At 33.9% G+C, this 22,457-nt stretch overlaps 1 protein-coding gene across 1 annotated transcript; it reads left to right on the forward strand.

Moving 5' to 3' along the window:
• The first annotated feature begins 2,365 nt into the window (after nt 1-2,365).
• LOC102810175 (glycine receptor subunit alpha-4-like) lies at nt 2,366-20,961 on the forward strand. The gene is made up of 9 exons (XM_085500573.1): nt 2,366-2,484; nt 7,340-7,452; nt 7,769-7,836; nt 11,137-11,363; nt 13,314-13,396; nt 15,594-15,728; nt 18,097-18,326; nt 18,963-19,085; nt 20,022-20,961. The coding sequence occupies exons 1-9, from the start codon at nt 2,366-2,368 to the stop codon at nt 20,313-20,315; spliced, it is 1,392 nt and encodes a 463-aa protein (XP_085356699.1). The 3' UTR covers nt 20,316-20,961.
• Nucleotides 20,962-22,457: the final 1,496 nt, after the last annotated feature.

Below are 22,457 nucleotides of genomic sequence, written 5' to 3' on the forward strand. Positions count from 1 at the left end.
CATTAATGAAAAACAACTGGCACTCCTAAAAACGGAATACGATTGACAAAAGCCGCAATGTCGCATGTAGAGCGAGGAAGAATTTTAAATATTTATATTCCCATAGCTGCCACTTAAACTACTTGCTTGTTTAAGCTTCAAATCAATATGATATCATTACTATCAAGTAATGTCACGTGGGATGGCTATAATAGCCTATAAATATGTATAATATACCACCACTCGTATAATTAACACTGACCTTGGTGGAATACAGCTTAATTGATCAATGGATTAGACTCTTTATATTGACCTGACCCATATTTTGTATATTGACCTAATTGGGATCACACGACACATAGGGATAAAAAAAATCAAAGGTCACCCATGTTTAACTGTGTGTGTGCTTTAAATAAATAAACAATATGTGCTAATAAGTACATATATCTATGTACTGAAAACGTGGTATATGTCCGATGTTTTGTTAGTGCCATGTGTATGTATAGAATTCAATCATTTATACTTAGAGGGAGATGCACTGAATTTCTGAGGAAGCGAGTCAAGTGAAACTTCTCAAATTTGTTTCACTGTCATAGACTACACTTGTTGTCTAAAGTAATAAATTTACTACCAGTGTCCCCACTTTCATGTTTGAAATCCAAAACTAATTTAAACAAATATGTTTCATACAAACAAACTTAGTAGACAGGACAAAATTGTATATTGCTGATATTTGCTGGCAAAAGAAGATATATAACCAGAAGCAAAATTTACAACGGGGAAACATTTATATTATCCCGTGAAGTGAAGTATTTAATTACACAGTAGTGAGACTGTCCAGAATGATAGAACTGTATTCAATTACATAATCCAGTGGTAATTGAATACACATCTGTACTATTCTTTGTAATGTACCTAAAAGTTTTGACAGGGAATTTCAGAAAATTGAAACTACAGAAATTCAAAGTAGATAAACCAATTTGGTATCGGAAAAATACTAGATATTATATCGGACGCGAATGAAAAAACCTTCCACATTTCATCTATTAGCTTCTATCTGATGTATGTCAATATTTACTATATGAGCAGCCGTTATAATCACGGTGTCCCATTGTTTAAGTCTAAATATTTGTCGGTTTCCGATCTACGCGGCCATTCGGCATCTTCTGAAACCGTGTTATCTTCTGGTCTCCGCGTTAGTGTTTGATCCGGAGTCAAGAAATTCCAACGACACACAGAACGCAATTACGAATCCAGAAATATTGACAACAAAACTAATATTTTGACTCCCGATATTTTATTCGTTTTCGGCAAAAAGCAGCGCTACAGGTGGAATCAGCCAGATGACTTCGCGTAACAGCATGGCGCGATTCCAATCTTTATTGTGGATATTCTATTTATGTGAAAATTCAAATTTGTTCACATTATATTGCAGATTCATATTAATGAAAATATTCTGAATTCGTTAATTTTAGATATATTATTTGGCAATACAAATCATTTGATGTTAATCCCCGCATCCAATATACGTGTATTTACATCCAGAGCAACAACAACAACAACAACAACAACAAAAAGTACGCGTCTTGAATTACGCGCATTGTCCTTTCCGCTTCTTTCACAGCTCCCAGTCGCTACTCTAGGCAATCTTTTTTCCCGTGGTTATTTTCGTCACATTTTTTTGCTCATACAGTTTCGCATGGGATAAACAGATCATTCGTGACTAATATTGTAAATTTCTCGCGCCAGGCAAAATATAAAATGTCGTAATACCAGACGTTATCAACGAAATTTGTCACGAAAACAATGTTTAAATATTTCATGCAGTATATCTTGGTGATACGAATATGTCTAGTAATATATACATGCAAGCGAATCAATTATTTATATTACGATTGCATGGACACGTTTCGCTTTGTGTTCGTGACCTCAATAATGCAAATTGATTGCACTGCATATTAACACGTGTGAAATGTATTACACTGTTAATTGCAGTTCACATTATTCGTATTTATATTGTATGCGATTTGACGTAGACCCGTATGTACGCACTAACTCTGCCGGCATTCATCACGAAATTGACACGACGTCGTGATGAATTTACTTTTGACATTAACGACAATCACAAAATCGATGCACGTGTCTATTCAATTGCAAGATTTATATAACGCAAAATAACCGACGGCATCGAGAAACGTGGTCCGGTTATAACAGCTTCGTTTTAATAAAATGAGTTTAATGTATACTACTTTGCAGGGTATTCAAATAAATTAGCGATGCCGATAATTTTAATGTCTTGACATCCAAATTGCCTGACTGACTTAATGGCGCCAACATATACAGGTGTAATTCCCCACCCAACTCGGCCAATCTATGCATTAATCAAATGGACATATTTGTTATGATTTTGATGAGTTTCGAATCCTGGGAGAATGGAGTTAGTTATAACAAGAATTACGAATATATTCCTGTAGGTAATACACAGGACGTGCCGGCACAGGCAAGGTGAGTAGATTGTGGTATCAACCATGTATAGTTCGACGAGTTCTCGTTTAAATATCTTGAAAACCATCGTCTTCGTCACGACACAGTTTCATCATATAGTAATCGGCCCATAAACGCGCAATATTATCGCTATCGTAAATGAGCATCATTACATTCACCCTCATTTGTAAGTTAATTTTGTCAATTGAATTAAAATCCGTTGCCATGCGAATACATGAACAGTGATGATGTCTGTGGCGTTATAGAGCTACTAGTCTAAGCCATCGCGAAGTTACGACGGGTGGACTGTTGCTGACAGTGAATGCCATACATTAAAGTGAACTAGATGAACATAAATATAAGAAACATAAATATAAACAAATTCAAAACTATTATTAATACAAAAGAACGTAACTTAATCAAGCATTTGACTAAATACTTAAAACTTTGTTTCATGAAACATGACACATAGACATGTACATATCGTACATAATTTGCCATTTTAAACTGCATTTATCTAAATTTTCTTTAACTTCTATTTTTGTTACTGTTTTTTTATTTTTTTTACATAACAGCCTAGAATGATTTGTTAACTTTCATTATGGTGTAATAAATTAAAATCTTATTATTATTATTATTATTATTATTATTATTATTATTATTATTATTATTACATATTTGGCTAATTAATCATCATTGATCAAAAAAACTAATATCTAGAATAAATGGCTTGTCGATGTCTAAATGAATATCTTTGCCGTGGGTTTGTATCTTTCTTAATTTTAGTGCGTTCACATTTATAATTCAAGTTTTGTTGTTAATATATACGATGTTTTCGATGGATAATTTGGTGGCCACATTAAAACCATCCCATAAAATAACATGACCTTCGTTGCCATAGCAATGAATTAATATATTATTTAACGGGTATCGTTACAAAGGCAGAATATTCAAAACGCATAGTCTGTAACATTTGACTTTTCCTGAATACAAGTTACCTCGCCGGAAACATGAATTAAGCTTTATTTTTTTTTTATAAAAACACATTTAATTCTGATATAATAAAACATTTCAAAGACGCTTTATTGCGATATACCAGATATGTTTTAGCATACACGAACCGCTTGTGTATAAATAAATAAATAAATAAATAAATAAATAAATAAATAAATAAATAAATAAATAAATAAATAAATAAATAAATAAATAAATAAATAAATAAATAAATAAATAAATAAATACGATCTGCATAAGTAGATGAGATGCGGGTGTCTAACACAATCCTTGTGAATAAAGAGCAATGACACTACTGTGAAACAAGATGCATATGGCTGACGTAAGTTTTCTCATCAACAGCAGCTGTACATGTTATTGCTATGGGTTAGTAAAGCCCTGAACGCAAGATTAGTTAAGTATTTATGGGAAATGAAAATGCAAGCATTATGGTTGGTGACGTGAAGTCGTCACGGTACATAATATAAATGTTATATTTATCAACCTTTTATACCTCGATGGGACCATTAACAAGAGATTGAAATTATTAACGAAAGTAAATGGCATGTTCGTAATACATTCTTTATCGTGATAACATGTATAATAATTCGTATGAATCATTACAATGGGCAACGATAGGTTACATCATCCACCTTCACGCGTTGATCTAAGTTCTATGTACATGCAACGCAAACACTCGTTCTCATTCTGCATTGAGTAGCACAGCTACATCTCACAAAGAACCCACGTGCGCAGCGTTGTATTAAAACAAATTAAACCCAATGTAATGTCGCTGTTTGTATTAGCCGCGTAGATTATGCGGCGTTGTGTCGTGTACACAATAGGCTTATAGATATATTATAGTTGTGTCAGAGATTAAATCAGAGGAGCACGTTGTTTATTTCACATTAATACGTTTACTGATTCCACTATATATCATCTTTTATAGCGCCACGCCTATGTGACCTGTCAGGTCTCTTCCCGAGCTCTTCCCAGTCTGTTTTACTTTCATATGAGTTTGTTATAATAAAATACATTTCATTTTTACGGATATTATCTCAGTCATCTGTTCCGTAATATTATGGATATTAAGCTCTGAATATGATAATGTACTTATACAATTCCCGTATGTAGTACTCACGCATGCAAATTGAGCACGCTGTTTGGCAGAACAAATTCGCACTATGTTAAGGAGTCTTACTTTTATTGTCATCTATACACAATTGGCCATATAACCCATTTACGTTCGATTGCTTTAAACGCGCACTGCTATTGAAACGTAACTTATTGTGTTGTTATATGTGTTCCAACAGGACTATTTCGTACAATGTGGACTAGAATGGTGGAAACCATGGAGATGTTTAATGTCATTAACTACAATTTTCTCGTGATAATTATACTTTTATCACCGCCCATTCTACACGCAATGGGGTGAGTATAACAATTATTTTTTTTTTAATATTACTATGTATGTGTGTGTCGAGTTATTCTGTAGAGCATACTGAGTTCTAATAACTATAAAATATTACTCACTGTGGATCAACGTGGTATATATGTCGGTTCCCGTGCACCACCGCAATTATGATAAAACCTACTTGTCCCTATTCATTTGTACATTTATATACTCGATGTGGTTGGTGATCTTAGTCGGTGTGAGTTCACAGAATCGGAATCTTTTTCACAAAATTAGTAGGGCGACCTATTGTAATGGCTCGCATCCCTCTATAGGCAGATGACGTAAAATCGAAATATTGTCGCATTTCATGAAATGGAGTGTTTATTTTTTTTAATATTTTTCTAGTTATGAACTTGGCACGTTTATAATAAAAAATAAATGGCTAAGAGTTTCTGATTAACACACGTTAATAACAGAGACGTGTCGTTACATGATTTATGAAACGGGTTGACAGTAGAAACAGTAACCGACATGCCTTCGAGTTGCTGGCTTGTATGTGCGTATTGGGAAAGCAAATAAAATACATTAGTTCATACGTCAATTGTTAAAATTAGGTCAAGTAATAACGCTGTAGAGTAAACATTGCCAACTGAATTAAAACTGTACTTAGTGTGACTTGGATTAATACAGATAAAATGTGGTGTATTACGTTTCACTTTAACTGCAACATAAAATCCAATCATAAAAGCAAATTGTAAGCCATAGGTTAACTAGAAGCACTCCGGTCTAAAGGCTGCATCCAAAACTGCGACAATTGTCCTTTCTATACACAAGGCATCGTTGACAATGCATGTCTGCGTTCGTTGACACATATCTTAAGATCAGTGGACATTTTCCGGTTAAGGAGAAATACTGAGGCAGGAAATTGCAGCGCCGATTACTGATTTATTACCCGCCAACCTTTAAGTATTGTTCGTATCAATTGTCTTCTGTTTGAAATTAACACTCTGTGTTGCAGTTATAATATGAGTATTGGATGCTACGAAATATATTTATTTACGAGAATAGTGTTAAATATGATGTAATCTCGTGCACAGTGAAGCTACACAAGCTCAATATATAAATCTAGTTAGTTTGGTTTCCGGCATGATGGTTTTGTTCATTCCGGATGCCGTGTCTCACCACAGAACATCGATGATTTATTACAGTACGATTCTTTCCTTGACCTTAGCAAATGTGTATTATTAATAATTGTATACATTACATTATATTAACAATTCCCTGTTGATTCATGTACACGTGCTATTGTTCAAACCAGTTTATAGCAACAGCAAAATTAATTGTAATCTGTCACCTGTGTGGGACAGTGAATGGTGTTACTTGCCTGTGTGTGTGTTTTGTCGCTAATATCAATACGTGGCAAATTAATAAATATAAATAAAATCTCCAGTCTATGAAGCACGACATTATTTTTAATGTACATTGATAATGTGAGAGAGATACTTAGGAGTTATTTTGATATAACAGCATGTTTGGTTGAATGTCAAATACGGCCCGTGTCGCAATAGTACGCTGTATCCGTTCCATGATATATTATGCAATGCACCATTCACGTTTCTAATATTAGACTTAAATGTATGTAATATACATTAGTGAAATAATACAACCAACCGTGTCATCTGTCGGTTAGTGTGAAACAGACGGTGCCCATTGAAAAAATAGTCAATAACAATGCTAGTGTGTAAATACAATAATTGTGACAAATAGACATTTTCACATTATATATATATATATGGACTCCTATAAATATTATAATAGCAGAATCATGTGTCACTCCTAGCATATGGTCTGATATATCATCCCTTAAAAATTGTTTAGAATCTTCTATTTATGTGATAGATTTGGCGGAGTTTATGAATAAGGGATTACGTATCTTTAAAGAGGTTGAGAAAAAAAAATGAGTTTATGCATGACGTTTAAGCTTCGACAGATGGACAATCACAGTGTTATATTGTAATTTTATTGTATTTCAACTCAATAACACTCGGCGTGTAGATTGATATCACCAAGGTAACGTGTAATCCCTATTTCATCTTCTGTGTCAGTTGTTATATTTTTTTTAATCTCCGTCGTATTGCCCGTTAGACATAATTACACAATCATCTTTATATCATGTCTAAGCGTATTACAGATTCATTCAACCTTTGAACGGATCAATATATCATCAACCACGGTTTTCATTTTAATGTATATATTAATATGGCAAAAGATACTAATAAGAGTTTATGTTTACTGCTTGCATTTGTGTACTGTCAAAAGAGAATGCAATTGTTCAAATCGAACGAGCTGCGCCTACGATCAATTGTTTATATTGAAAGATATCTAATGCATAAGAATACTTGTTGTATGTAAACAGTGGTGACATTCACATCAAGCAATGTACAGTGCACACTAGTCGATATTACTTCACTGTATTACTCATTTCAGAATCGCGACTACCGCGAGGTCCGACTACCAGTATGAGAAGACTGCCAACTTAACATTGATGCTTGACGATATGCTGAAGGGCTATGATATGAGGATACGACCAGGCGCAAATGGTATGTTGTGATTGTTTATATTACATATATCATATGATATGTGCAAAAAATTCAGTGATTTATGTCATCAGTGATTTATTACCTGAGCACGTTTCAGATGAAACCTTCGATATATGGTTATTTAAGATATGGTAATAATGTCTATATCAGAATTCTACTTAACATGGCAGTCTTGAAATGTGGCAAAATCTACATTAGACGAAGATATTTTTATTTTCAGGCTATCATTTAAAAAGTAGATATATGCCATACGTTGTTATTATTATTTTTATTATTGTGAATACAATATTGAGTAATCAAAATTCCTTTCACTAAGGTCCCCCCGTTAATGTGGACTATGATATGTACATCGTGAGTGGGTTTGATACAATCACTACAACTATGGTAAGTTTCGGTGATACTTTAGCGTTGAATTATTTCACTCTTGGCATCATGTTGTTTGTATACAAGTACGCCCGGTGTTCAATCGAACAACACCATGCGTATGCTAGTAATGATTCTCATGACGCAACACTAGTGATCAATATGCAAAACGATATCGAGTATTAATATATAGAAGATAATATTTGGTAATCGTAGTCCTATGTGACTATTAAACATAGCTAGACGTGTCGAGCAATGGCTTTTTTATCGATAGCATAGAAAAAAATGTATTAATAGCTCACAAGTCCATACCTCTATTCATTCACAATACTATTGTTTTTTCATTCATCGTCTAAAATTAAATCGGAATGGTTAATATGTAATCAACTGCAAGTATAGTCTGTATTAATATTCTAAGTCGTTGCAGTCCTCCGTGTTGTCAGTGTGCATTATTGAACCAAGTAAGATCGTAAAATTTATATTAGTGAAATTGACTATTGTAATCCATCATAGAATATAATTCACGTAACTTAGTTGTCATTTACACATCCTGTATCATTTGTATTCAACATAGATAGTGGTGGACATGCCATGAAAATAAAAACAAATGTTTTTTTTAAATATATTATCTCACAAACGTAGTTCAGGCGAATCAGTTAACTGCATATCGTTGAAACTGTATTGTACACGGTAGTTGGCATAACAACATATCAGTCATCAACAATACACAATGCAATAATAATAACGACTGACACGTCACTAATTGATGTTTTCCCAATATATATGTCTCCTAACACAATGATAAATAAATAGCATGTTAAATAGGAAAGTGGTATTTGAACACGTGACTAGGGAGTTCTACATAGATACCACCTAGCCCTGGTCTGACTCGTATGTCCTGACGGAGTCTAACGCAATATATCTTTCCAATGTTTAGTAATTAATAGATTAAATGATATACACAAACAAGAACGCGTATTACGGAAATATTTTAAACAAACCTCACGTCCCATTTCATCATAGGTCACATACTTGAAATATTCGTTTGAGCTCGAAAAAAAACGTGCACGTTAGTTTGTTTTGTCTGAGTAATGTTAGCAGTATAATTGTCCTTTAAACATTTATGATGTATCTACTAAACTATTCCATTAACAATACTCACAAAAATGCCTTGGGAAATACAATCAATTTCTACAAACTCGTTTGTCAGTCAGTGTTGATTTACCAATTAATGTCATGAGTCGTTGTCAACCCTGAAACCAAATTACCTGTCACGGCACAGTTCGGTTTGCAGTCTGTCTGATTTCTGGTATCTGAAATGTGATACAATATAGTACAAGATATAACTATATTTTGATTATTATTTTTCAGTAATCACAGATCAAAAGATGTTTCCGATTAACTGTATATTATATAATTCGATTTACTAGATTTATGTAGAATATCCAGTCATCATAAGTGAACATTTCAAACCCATAACCCTTCGACTCGGTCAACATTGATGTGTTTTTGTCGTTTAAAGTTAATCAATACCAAAGTGTCTTACTAATCGGTATTCATGACTACAACCTGTACTGCTTTGACCTTCGATTCAATTAATAATATGTATGTGTTGTATCACAGCACAATACATAGTGATTAAACAGAAGCAAAATTGTAGTGAATTCTGAGAACAGAGTACAACAAAACAGTAAATGCGATATTGAACGACCAGTTGTCAAATTTGTCAACAACTATACTGCGTTAAATAAAATTAAATATTAGCTAGTTTATTACCAGTACCAGACATACATTAACGTGAATTCATTCATTATTATACTTATAATTATCATTATTATCTATTAACGTTTTACGTTTATCAATGCGCGTTGTTTGTATTGTAACTGAATGTTAGTGATCTCACACACAATTTCTAAAGATGTTATAAGTATATTTCGCTTTAATTAACCATCGACTGAAAAGATAAAACGGTGGATTTTGGTTTGAATAATCTATATCCGTCAGTCAATTGCACACAATAGACGTAATGTAAATGTTTCAGTCATTTTATTACAAAATGTGTCGGGTTTTTTTACAGAATGTGTCAGTTATTACAATTTGAACCTGGTGGCTGATGCACATAAAATATATATAAAACTATTTCTACGTTCATCGAGTTTCATGTTAACATTACAACACTGTCAATAACTTAAGCATGATTTTTTTCAAAATTGAATTTAAATTGATTTATTATACAGTGCAAAATTCGTTGTCTGTATATAATGCATTTATTATTATTATGAAAGTGAAAGTAAAACAAAAAACACAAAAATAATATACAATTGTATATTATTAGGTTACCCATGTACCATCTGTTATTCTTCGCTCGGTAAATCTTTCAACTAAATATTAATATCATAACATATTATAAATGGAATTTGAATTGGGATTTGGGGGAATTGAACAAAATCATTTGATCTTTTCCAATTACTTTATTGCTAGTAGTTTAAGTAGTGATTTAGAATTAAGCACTACAATCTATTCCATAAAGTGATTGTTTTGTTGAAATAAAAAAATTAAATTAAATATGAGGTTCTAATACAATACTATTCCTTTTTTCTTGGAATTCGATAAATATCATTTTATAAAAATATTGAAATGCGGTTATATGAGTGGGAATCTAAATTTGACTACATTATTGTTAAAATAATGTTCACTTATGTTATTTTGTCGAAATTTGTCACGAAATTGTTTGAAGTACAATTGAACGCAGAAAATCACGTTGCTCTTTATAGCCAAATCAAATATGCAAATAGTAAGTTTTATATTGGAAATTATGTTGTACCAATGTTCAATAGCTAGAATATTTTAATTTATGCATACAATTGTTAAATACGGCATGATCAATTGAACCCAGAATATGAATAGCAAATACTAGAATTGATTTTGAATTACGTTTTGTGTTTGAAAAAAGGTAAATAAAATTACAGATATTAAGTAAATCCAAAAAGGTGAACGAAAGTACAATCGATTCTCATCAGCACTTATTCGCTCAAGTGAGCATCATAGCCTTATAGCAAAATCGTCGGACCCGTACGAGGTATTGCGCATCCACAAAGAAGTAACATTTAGAAACAAATAGTATTACGACTTGATATGCTATTTCTATGGTCTATTTTATGTTACTCAGAATGTGTCCAGAACGATTCGTTGCAGTATGATATTGTTTTGTTTTTATTATTATTTGATGCGTCTGTATAAAGTCTGTGGAACTTAGTTTTAGTTTCCCCCTTTCTGATTGTACTTTTGTTTTGTTTTTGTTGATTTTACTTTTGTTTATAGCAGGATTATAACATTATGGCGTTCATTCGGCAATACTGGAACGATCCTCGTCTTGTATTTAACGGTACAAGTAGGTATAGCCTTAACGTCAACCAGAGGGTTCTTCAAAACCTATGGGTACCCGATATGTATATAATTAATGAGAAAAGTGGTGAACTTCATGATATAACAGTGGAAAATAAAGCACTTCGAATATACCCAAATGGAGATGTGTTATACAGCTTAAGGTAAGATGATACTATAATGATTTATATATATGGACAGTGTTTGAAATTTGTTAATAATAGTTTACCCCAGACAACATGACAACAGGTATAAATGCTAAAAAAATTACCAGCCCTGTTTATGTTTTCATTATATTTTATTCAATCAGTGTCACTGCAGTGACTTTCATTCAAGTAATGGTTGTGAAAGTTCACAGAAATCACGCGAGAGTTCGCTAAATCACGCATAGTTCATGCATTGTTGTTGTTTATACTTGTCTTGCATGTTGCATGTGTCAAAAAGATCACAACAGATCTCTAGGTACATAATTTTGACAACAATAATATATCAGTAGCCATTTTATGATTTTTGTAAAAAGTAATATTTTATTTATTTTCTCAAACAATCTACCCGACCACAAGGCTAGAAACTTAAAATTGTCATCAGCCTGACTGAATAGTCACCCGTGTAATTTCAAACACTGATATTATGTATGTTTCTGTTCAAATCAATACACGCAAATATACACAGAATAGTTAATAGAATTTTTAATAATATTGTTGATGTCAACTGTCATTTAAATAGTTTTTCAAAAGAAAATGTATATATAAATTCTATTTCAAAGTTTCAGACGATCTGTTGTATGTTGGTTACACGTTGACCTATCAGAATTCCGAATGAATAATATGAGCCTACTATTGTATTCACTCAACTAAAGATTTCACTAATGGATATTTCGATGTGAAAATCGTGTACTATCACCGAAATTTGTGTTCTGTAAATCTTGCACGTATATCCGTATCGGGATATTTGCGTGACTGAACACTGTATTACTAGCGCATGCGATAACACCATAAGGAACTCCCATAGGTCATGGTTATAAACTGAATTTTGTTGGAGAAATGTACTTTCCGGTTCTTGAAGCTATTAATAATAATACAATGTTAATTGTACGTTATATATGTTATATATGTTGTAGATATAAATCATGTCACATGCCACAGAGTGAAAGTCAAGAATCTTTATATTATTCAGCACGTTATATTGTAAAATTGAGTATTATCATGTTCACTTATTGCGGTTTTATTGTAAGAATATGGTTCACCAGATGAGAAAGGTGCGACTGTCTGTACTTTGTTCGTAGATTACAAATTGAGGTACCTTATTAACCGTGCGTGTGTTTGACTTCTAATTAACAGCCTTGGGCTTAAACATCTAAAAACTCAATGCCTGATGTACAGTGGCGTTCAACCAGTTCCATTAGGGGAATATTTACTGTTTAATTCAAAAGACCTAATATCGCGCAAGATCTACCAAGACTCACTCCCGGAATATCAAAGACAGTAAATATTTGCATATTAGTTTTTTTTTCAATTTGGTATGTTCCTAACATTAAGTGCATTCCGTTTCAGGGATTTTTTGTGGCAATCATTTGGTTGTTATATATTGAATAATTGCTAATTGCAGGATTATAATGCGTACGTAATTCTACAGTCGTAAAACCGTATTCAACAGTGAAACAATCAAATCCAACATTGTCACAGTGATTTCCTGTAGTTTACATAATCTAAGTTAGATGGTAACACTGAAACTTACATTAAAACGTGTCCCTAACTATTGAAATGTTTTCAGTGTAATTGTATTACATTGTACAAAATATCAATTTATCTAACAGTTCCAGTAGTAATGCTGATAAATGCACAAAATAAAAAAATGACAATAAAACCTTATTGATAGCTAATATTTAATTGACTTGTTGGATTGTATATCTGTAATACGTATTTATTTGAGAAAGTAGGGTAAAGTTGAGGTAAAGGCCGATATATCATCTATTCTTCTATGTAAGTGCATTCCCTGTTGTGAATGTAAAACTAAATGCGATGCTTTCATGTAGCATTCATCACCATGCATTATACATGATCCACGCTCCATTAACTCGCGTTAATCACACTTTATAATGATTTCAATTTCAGGCTAAGCTTAACCCTGGCCTGCAATATGAATCTGAGGAAATATCCCATGGACAGTCAAGTTTGTCATATGGAAATGGAAAGCTGTAAGTAATGCATTTTGATGCAGTCGATGACCAGCATTTGTATACATTATACCAGTCGTGATATATAATTAGTTACCGAATAGAAAAAAACATCATATGTACTCCATATTCCAATCGATCGTGATTCGAAGAATTACCATAAGCGATACAAGATCGTATAACAGATAAAACATCTAGCACATTAGGAAAAACATCATTGTAGAGTGTCGAACTCGCATTAATTTTTATCCTGTACTTTTAAATTGACTAAAGGTTAAAGGAATGTGTGTGTGGCCGCATGTGTTTAAGCTTGAAATTGAACTTCAAAGAAATTCATTATTTAGATTCATTATTTATTATCACATTGGATCGCGGTTTGGTGCCATCTGCGTTAACAGAGTAAAGGTCGTACTTACCATGATTTGAGTGTTTTGAAAATACCAAATATTCATAAGTGAAAAAGGAAAAAAATAAAGAGGTAATTCATAATCAGATTATACCTAATAATGTTATGTACGAGTTTATGTACATGTAATGAAACAACCCTTGATATATTTCATTAGACAAATACAATGAGTTGTTCTTCATATTGATTGATTGTACACGAGTTGAATAACATATGAACGTGGTTCATTTATCAGTGCTATGTTATGCCATCTAAAAAATTCCGGAGATATTTTCCATTGCACAATTATACCACATGTACATGTACATGTACATGTACATGAGGTACACGGCTGTGTGTATATTTTATCAGATGGTCAATTCAACTTTGATATTCCAAGCTATGTAAACTACTGGGTTCTCATTACGGACAGCTGAGGCAATACACAGTCACCGTCGGACTTGATGGGTGATCGTTTCATTCACCATGATATGTCTCCAGACAGTTTATTACTTGTTTTATGTACACACAGTAAATTGCCTTTGATATCGGTGTACGAAGCATACGTAATCTAAATAGTATTAGCACTATAAAGCCCACGTTCTAAAGTGTACCAATTTGAGTAGAGTATCGAGCTTTGAAAACGATCTAAATTCTTGTAAGCTTCTATTTCATAAAGTGCAACCATTTTCAGTAGAGATTCCTTTTGTACACAATCGGTGAAGTTCATAGAAACATCTCAATCTGAACTTCAAATGATAAAAAAATATGAAACTGCAATTCGGCTATGGGCAGTGGAAAAAAATCTAATAATCATTTAATAACGAGCCAGACATGCAAAACCCTGGACAAAAATGATTCCTCGTCACATATGAATTCGGAATATCAATTGTAATAACTACATCGTATTATTTTTAGTAAAAGTAAATTCAGTCATTTGTCATTACGCACCTGATGTCTGCTTTTTATATTGCTTGAAAATCTACTCAGACGTCATTTACGTAATAAATGTAATGTGGTCACCCAGAAGAAATTCGTTCTCGTTCCATAATTAATTCGAAAAATGAAATTACTTAGTATGATGGACTGCACGATTCGCTGATCTGCAGATAAATATTTGTCTTTCTTTGTAAAATATCTTTAGTAAGGGGGTCAGGGTAAAACAATTCGTACTATTGCAGAAAACATTACGTGTAACGTGAATGAAAAACAGAAAGAGACAAATAGAAGAACATATGTTTATTTTCATGGTGAAAATGTGTGGCGGGGTAACACGATAAACAAATGCAATATTGTAATGCAGTGTCTTAACATACTGAGAATCTAATTATGGAATATAATCCCGAGGTGGCCAGTGAAATATAAAATTTGAAGGAAACAATCAAAATAGAAAATAATCGTTGATTATTCTGAATGGCACGGTATGGTGATTAGGAACGTATTTTTTACTAAAATGTAACAGTCGTACCCAACTCTGAACGCGTGTCGCCCCCGCCGTTCATATAATGGCAGTAGGTAAATGAGACTGACTTATATGTAAACTGTAAACTCTTATCGGTTAAACCAGGACACAGGAATAACATATATTTTCTTAATTCTCCATGCTACCCTTTCACTTTATTAACTTTCTCAATTTAGTCACTAATTCTATACATAACACATACTTGTTCGTTTCCTATCATAACCTTAATTTATTATTCATGTTCATTGGGAAAAGGGACAATCATTTTCCCTGGCGACATGTGATTTCCAATATATGGGCAGTGTTATGGTATTAATACAAATTGATCTTATCATCCCCAAATCATGCATATTCATAAATATATGTTACAGATGGTTATAGGACGCATGATGTGGTGCTTCGATGGAAGAATGAAACGCCATTGTTGAAAAATGAAGAAATAGAAATACCTGAATTTGTTCTCCATGACATAAAGACAGTACAGTGTGTCAATGTGTATTCTACAGGTACGTGTTGTTGTGTGTCGGAGAGTGGCCGTAAATACATTGATGTTGCAATTATAATAAAAGGTTACTACGAGGATACCTCAAAGTATGCACGAGGACAGTGCAGTGGAAGTATCGACTCTGTTCTATGTGAGTGCATACTTTGAGGTATCCTCGTAATAATCTTATTATTATACATGTTTTCTTTCCAAGGATACATCATGGGAATGCCGAAATTCAAAATGTTTAGAGCAGAATCAGCAAACTTCTTTGTGTGGAGTCTGGTCAAATTCTGATGGTAGCCATGTTTGTTTTTATTATTAGAGGATGTTTACGCGCATAATCATTCCATAATTGGAATTCGCATTTCCTAATATGGTAGGATGAAAATAGCCCGTAAAATACCGCACAATTACGGCACGCTGTAACTTGTGGCGTTACGGTGACAGATGTATAATAATAGCATATACGTATTCTATCTAAACTTTGTTTCTCTGACAATGCTAACAGCATCACATGAATAAATTACACTTCTTCACTTAGATTAACAAATACAGTGATAATCTTTAAGATTGGCATTGGATTATAGAGTTAATTCTATTACCTTTTCCCTTTGTTCGTGATAATTGTAACGGCGTGCAAAGTGAATAGCATAAGCAATGTCGAGTATGTTTGCGCAGTGTTAAAAATATGTGAGAATTATCACATATTCTTTACAGCGAACTGTACAGGAGCAACATCAACTACTTTCAACCTCGGCGAAGCAGCCTCACGGTTAACCTGATTGAAATTATCTTGAAAGAAAGAATTTGCAGTTTATCAGACTGAGTGATGGTGAAATTGATTACTACAACCCCCTTGAAACTTACGACATTATCGTTTTACGTGACAGACAATCAATAACACTGCCACCGAATGAGAATTTTATCTGAAAAAATAGCGGGATGAAATTAATTCTGTTTAAAAGTGAACGAGTTGAAAGTCAAATAAAGTCCTCGCGTGTAAGGAGGAGTATGTAGGACAAGTTTCGGATCGCCGCGTTCGTGCTTATTAAACTAAATCAATAATTTAACATAGGGCTTTAACAATAAAAGTGTAATTAGCGACTCTTGATGACAAGCTAAATATGGAACTTAATAGATGTGCGCTTTTAAACAACCAAGCAATTTACAATTTACATTGAATTCACTTTGCGTGTAATGTTGATTGAGTTTATATTCAAAGTAATCTTGCTGCTCGCTTGGTTCAAAATCTTAGTTGTTTATTTATTTATTTATTTATTTATTTATTTATTTATTTATTTATTTATTTATACACAAGCGATTCGTGTATGCTAACAATCATATCGTAATACAGCTTCATTAAAATGTGTGCTTATATGTGAATATATTCGTGTTTTATAAAAAAAAGTTTAAGCTTAATGCATGGTTATGGCTAGGTTACTTACATTCTGGAAAATTCAAATGTAACAGACTATCCGTCTTGAATATTCCACTTTTGTAAAGATACCCGCTAAATAATATATTAATTCATTGCTATGGCAACGAAGGTCATGTTATTTTATGGGATGGTTTTAAAGTGGCCACCAAATTATCCATCGAAAACATCGTATAATATATTAACAAAAAAAATGAATTATAAATGTGAACTTGTTATATATCAGAATCATGTTAAGAACCATATTTAGACATCGACAAGCAAATTATTCTAGATATTAGTTTTTATTGATCAATGATGATTAATTAGCCAAATATTTATGTTTCTTATATTTATGTTCATCTAGTCCATTTTACCCTATGGTTTTCATTAACAGCAACAGTCCACCCGCCGAACAAATATAGTACATATTATAGCATTTATATAATAGTACAACCAAGGAATTCGGAGACGCGCATTCATAAACAGCACGTCGGTGAAGGGCTCTTGTATAGGAAAATGCCATGCTATTCGTTCTTGCTGTTGAATTACATGTTGCTCAAAAATGTATAATTCGGCTAAATAAAAAAAAAAGGTTTCACAGATAATGACGAAAATTTGAATAATTGCAGTAGATTGGTCAAATTAAAAACAAATGACTTGGTGAAAATCATTATGGTACATGTAACGAGCTCTGAGTGTTTTTTTTTTTTTTTTTTTTTCGTTTTCATGAATAATTGAAAAGTTTCCACTCTAGCGTAACACACTTCTTCCACGACAACACTACGTCAATATCCCGCCTCGCAGCTTAGTATTCTGCCTGGTGTTTTTGACAAGTACACATTATTGATACGACATAAACAAATAATGACTAAAGAAGTACTATGATATCACGTTTCAAGAAACCAAATAAAACACGATCGTATTCACGTGGTCGTTAAACAAAAATAATATTGAGTGATTTTTTTCTCAGGTGAATTTTCTTGTCTACGAGTCTACTTCTTCCTCCGTCGAATCTTCGATTTTCATCTTATTCAGACGTACGTGCCTAGCATCCTCTTAGTTGTGGTGTCTTGGGTCTCGTTCTGGATCAACCCCGAAGCGTCGCCGGCTCGTGTGGGACTGGGAATAACCACCGTACTCACGATGACAGCGCAAAGCACGGGCGTTAGGGAGACTTTACCACCGGTGGCCTACATTAAGGTAAATAAAAAGAATATGGTATGATTTAACAGAGCAGTATTTTTTTCAATTCAGTGCGCCGGTGCGCATGCGCTTGTACATTTGGGTAAATACGGCGCATGTACACGAGCTTCGAACGAATGTTGCTATCTTTGCGGCTAAAATAATATTTTCATTTTACCTGATTGAAATTATTGTTTCTATCATGATAAAATATCATACAAATTAATTTATTTATAATTTGTTATATAATTATTGTGTATTTATAATTACTGTCAATTGCGATATATTTAATACAACACTTCTTAATTTACTACTGTATTGTGTACTGCACAGTCGATCTTTTACTAAATAAGGAATTACAATAACAAGTACTCAGAAGCATGATTAGGATGGCCAATTATTTTGCTGTCATGCTAGCCGTAAATGAAAGACTGGGACAAATGTATGTTATACGGACCTTTCGTCGTCGGACCCCTCGGAGCTGATCGTATTGTTTACATAAACCTGGCGTGAAGTGGAAACCAAATGAAATTACATCAATTCAATTCAATTCAGGAAAAACGCACAAACCACACGATTGGCGGGAAAATGAGTCTACAATACACAGAAAAACTGTATTTCACATAACAAAGCAGGTGTATCTTTTCTCTGTAGGCTATAGATGTCTGGATGACAACCTGTTTAGCGTTTGTCTTTGCTGCTCTTGTGGAATTCGCTCTTGTAAACTACGTACTGACGGAAAAACGACAGAAAGAAGCCAAGTCACTCAAGAAAAAGGTGGGCATTGCGGTGTTAAATTTTATGCCGGTGTTAGGATAATTATCAGTTTTGCGTATACAATTATTGATATTATCAATATTCAAAATCAACTCTGGCGAACGATAATTCTGTCATGATTGCTAAAATTGTATTGTCCGCAGTTGTCGTAAATGTCATTTCTCGAGATGTGTTAGTGCCGTGTGTTCTGTTTTACGAGTTGTTGCGTGAAAGGAATGAATTAGAATAAGTCTCCAGATAGTTTACGCTAAGATTGCATTTCATTGCGTAAGCAGCTCACGGGGTAGCCCCATTTGCAGGCACGCAATACATACACACGACTGTGATATAAATAACGACAAAGTTATATAATAACCCGCATTGATGGAATACATTTTTTATAATGTATACATGACCTCCAGACACTCGAGAATTTCATTGCAATCTACGTTGTTAAAAAAAATCGTGTGGTAAGTTTATTCTGTCTATTATATTAAACATCGCCACCTCATGGCGACATGCAGGCGAAGCTGCCACATTGTCAGCAGCAATGGGTATACGTATTGCACGCATAATGACAGCGGCCAAGAACATGCGCAGGTAGTATACTAATTGTTGAACCTTCTGCGGCTCCCTTAGTCTGGTGAAAATAATGTAATGCTCCAAAATACTTAATGAAGTTTGCTAATTATCATAAAAGAGATTTGATACTGTGTGCACACTAGAGGGCGTCCATCCTTCAATGTAGCTATGGATTATTGACTATCACCTTATTAAATTATACGGTGTACGCAGAAAAATAGAAATATTGAGGCTATTATGCACCCATAACATTATGTGCTTACATCGCCTGTGCCGATGGTGTACGACTCGTGCATATATAACAAATTTGTCATGGCAAGGTTCCTGAATTTTTACATTCTAATCTTATTCCATTATCAATCTCAAACATTCTAGGCATCTCAAAGAAGCAGGAATGGTGGCATTGAAATACCGGTAAATTTAGTGTCAAGTCCATTTACACAGCAAGCAGCCGGAAGAGAAGAGGAGCCACCGGACTCGCCTACCCCGTACATGACGGTACCTTCAAAATTAACACCGCGGCTGATAGATCGAATTGCTCGGTTTGTGTTCCCGTTCTCATTCATTGTCTTCAATGCTGTATATTGGCCAATGTGTTTCTATGGTTACGGCGAGGAGAAACTGCCCCCGCAGGCACTTCATACTGATATTTGCAGTAAAACACAGTAGTCTTTGATGGCTCAAGGGGGCTGTGTTGCGCTGTTTTTCAGTGTCAAGCCAGGATGCGAAAAGTGTCATCAGTGTATATCCTGTGTCTTTGTTGTATATGCAAAGAAAATCACATTGCCGTGCTGTTTTTTTTTGGTTCATTTACATAAGGTGGTTTCCGGGAAAAAATCTTTGCACGGCCAGTAGAGCGATATGTTGTTGCTTGAGTGATCCAGGGTCCCAAGGTTTCAAAGTGAATCTGCCCTGGACAGATTCGCATTATTGAAAATATTTCTCGTTGAGTTTACGAGGCGTTGCTTCTTTCCAGTTCTGCTATATATAACACCTGTCGAATCGTATTGTATATGCGGCTATTTACATCCCATGCCATTATGTTAATCTCACATTTCCAGCAGTAACTGCATTTAAGAGGGGGATGTGGTGAGATGTGGCATATAACGCACAATTGAAAAATGTAACACTTTAATCAAGTCGTGCATACGTGTCTCACAACAATTCTCTATAATACATTTATAAAATCATTTTTAAATGTGCAAAATAATATAACTTATTACTTGAGTGAAGATATATTTGCAAAAAACAGCTATTTATTAATATGTATAAGTAATGCCATTTTGATGGAAATAAAGATTTTTTATTCATTTCATCTTACTGTTTCAGGTAATTTCAAAAATATTCACATATGCAACGGTTTTTATATAAATAATCTACTGGCAAAACTAATATAGGAGTTATCCGGATGACTGGATCACGTGATTCGTTCTCAAAATGTATCTAGATATATTGTGTCTAAATGGCTCCACGTATTTGTGACAGTTGAATGAGGAAGCACATTAGCGTCATCGAAAAAAAAAATCATCTACACGACTAAACATAAATCAAATCGTGAGCGATTTTACTGGAATGAAGCCAGGCCAGAAAACTTCTCGACACGCCACCAAGGTTTAAATGTAGTCACAATACCAGGCACCGTGCGATTCTTATGGGGATCAAGATTTCGAGGTCATTGTCTTTCTAAATTAATGAGCCTGACGGGATTTTGCGTCAGATATAATTGTATGGTTACGTAATCAATAAAACTGAGAGGTCATACCACTCTCCTGCTTTTCTATTAGCACCATGACGTTTTAGTATATCTGTTGCACGTGGTAACGGTAACTCGATCTAGTTTTACTGTATGTATTTGAGAATCAAAAATACTGACTTTATGGTACATTATATACTGAAAAACATGTCTTTTTTGCGGGCATGTCTTTTTGGCGAATTTAGCGAGAGAACTGATTCGCTAATTCAAATGACGAAAACAACAAACGCTAAAAACGCAAAGGCTCATGGGTAGAGGCTAGTTTGTAAACAATGACACATTATGGCAATCTGACGCATGCTCGGGTGACGACTCCCCCGCTTTAAATCACTGAGTAATTGTTAATACGATGAATTTTATTGTTTTGTAATTATAGTTTACTTTTTCAAGATTCTTAATGTCATCGCTAGAAAAATGCTTTTAGCATCCAACTTATGAAAGGTAAACCCAAGTTGAAATTGTATCCGATCTGAAGATAAATCCTAAAAAGGTAGCTCCTACTCTGGATGAGTGTACCACAGACTCAATATATAGGAAGGCTAAATCCACTGGCCGAGATTTATTCACTGACTAATGCGGACTTGGGAAAACCTTGGTGAAGATCCGCAGGTGCTTGTAATCGAGGGATTGACGCCAGGATAGTGCATTAAATTACTATAATGCTACTATGATTAGATGATCACACAGTCCTGTCACGTAGTTTTAGGAAGATGGTCACACAGTCCTGTCACGTAGTTATAGGAAGATGGTCACACAGTCCTGTCTCGTAGTTTTAGGAAGATGGTCACACAGTCCTGTCACGTAGTTCTAAATCAGAATAAATATATATATGTAGAAAAATGTACTATATATGTCAGCACTGGCAATTGAAAATTTCACTTATAAAGGTTAACAATTTTAAAACGTTTTACCTATATTCGAACTATATTTGATGCTGGTGTCAACGTATAGGGTAGGGTATATAGACTATTTTAATACATAATGTCACACCCACTATGAAGTTCCGATGTCGAGACATTTTACCTTGTAGAGGGAAACATAGTCCAGAATATCCCGCG

The sequence above is a fragment of the Saccoglossus kowalevskii genome, chromosome 6 (assembly GCF_978046115.1).
Source record: "Saccoglossus kowalevskii chromosome 6, keSacKowa6.1, whole genome shotgun sequence".
NCBI classification, from domain to species: Eukaryota; Metazoa; Hemichordata; class Enteropneusta; family Harrimaniidae; genus Saccoglossus; species Saccoglossus kowalevskii.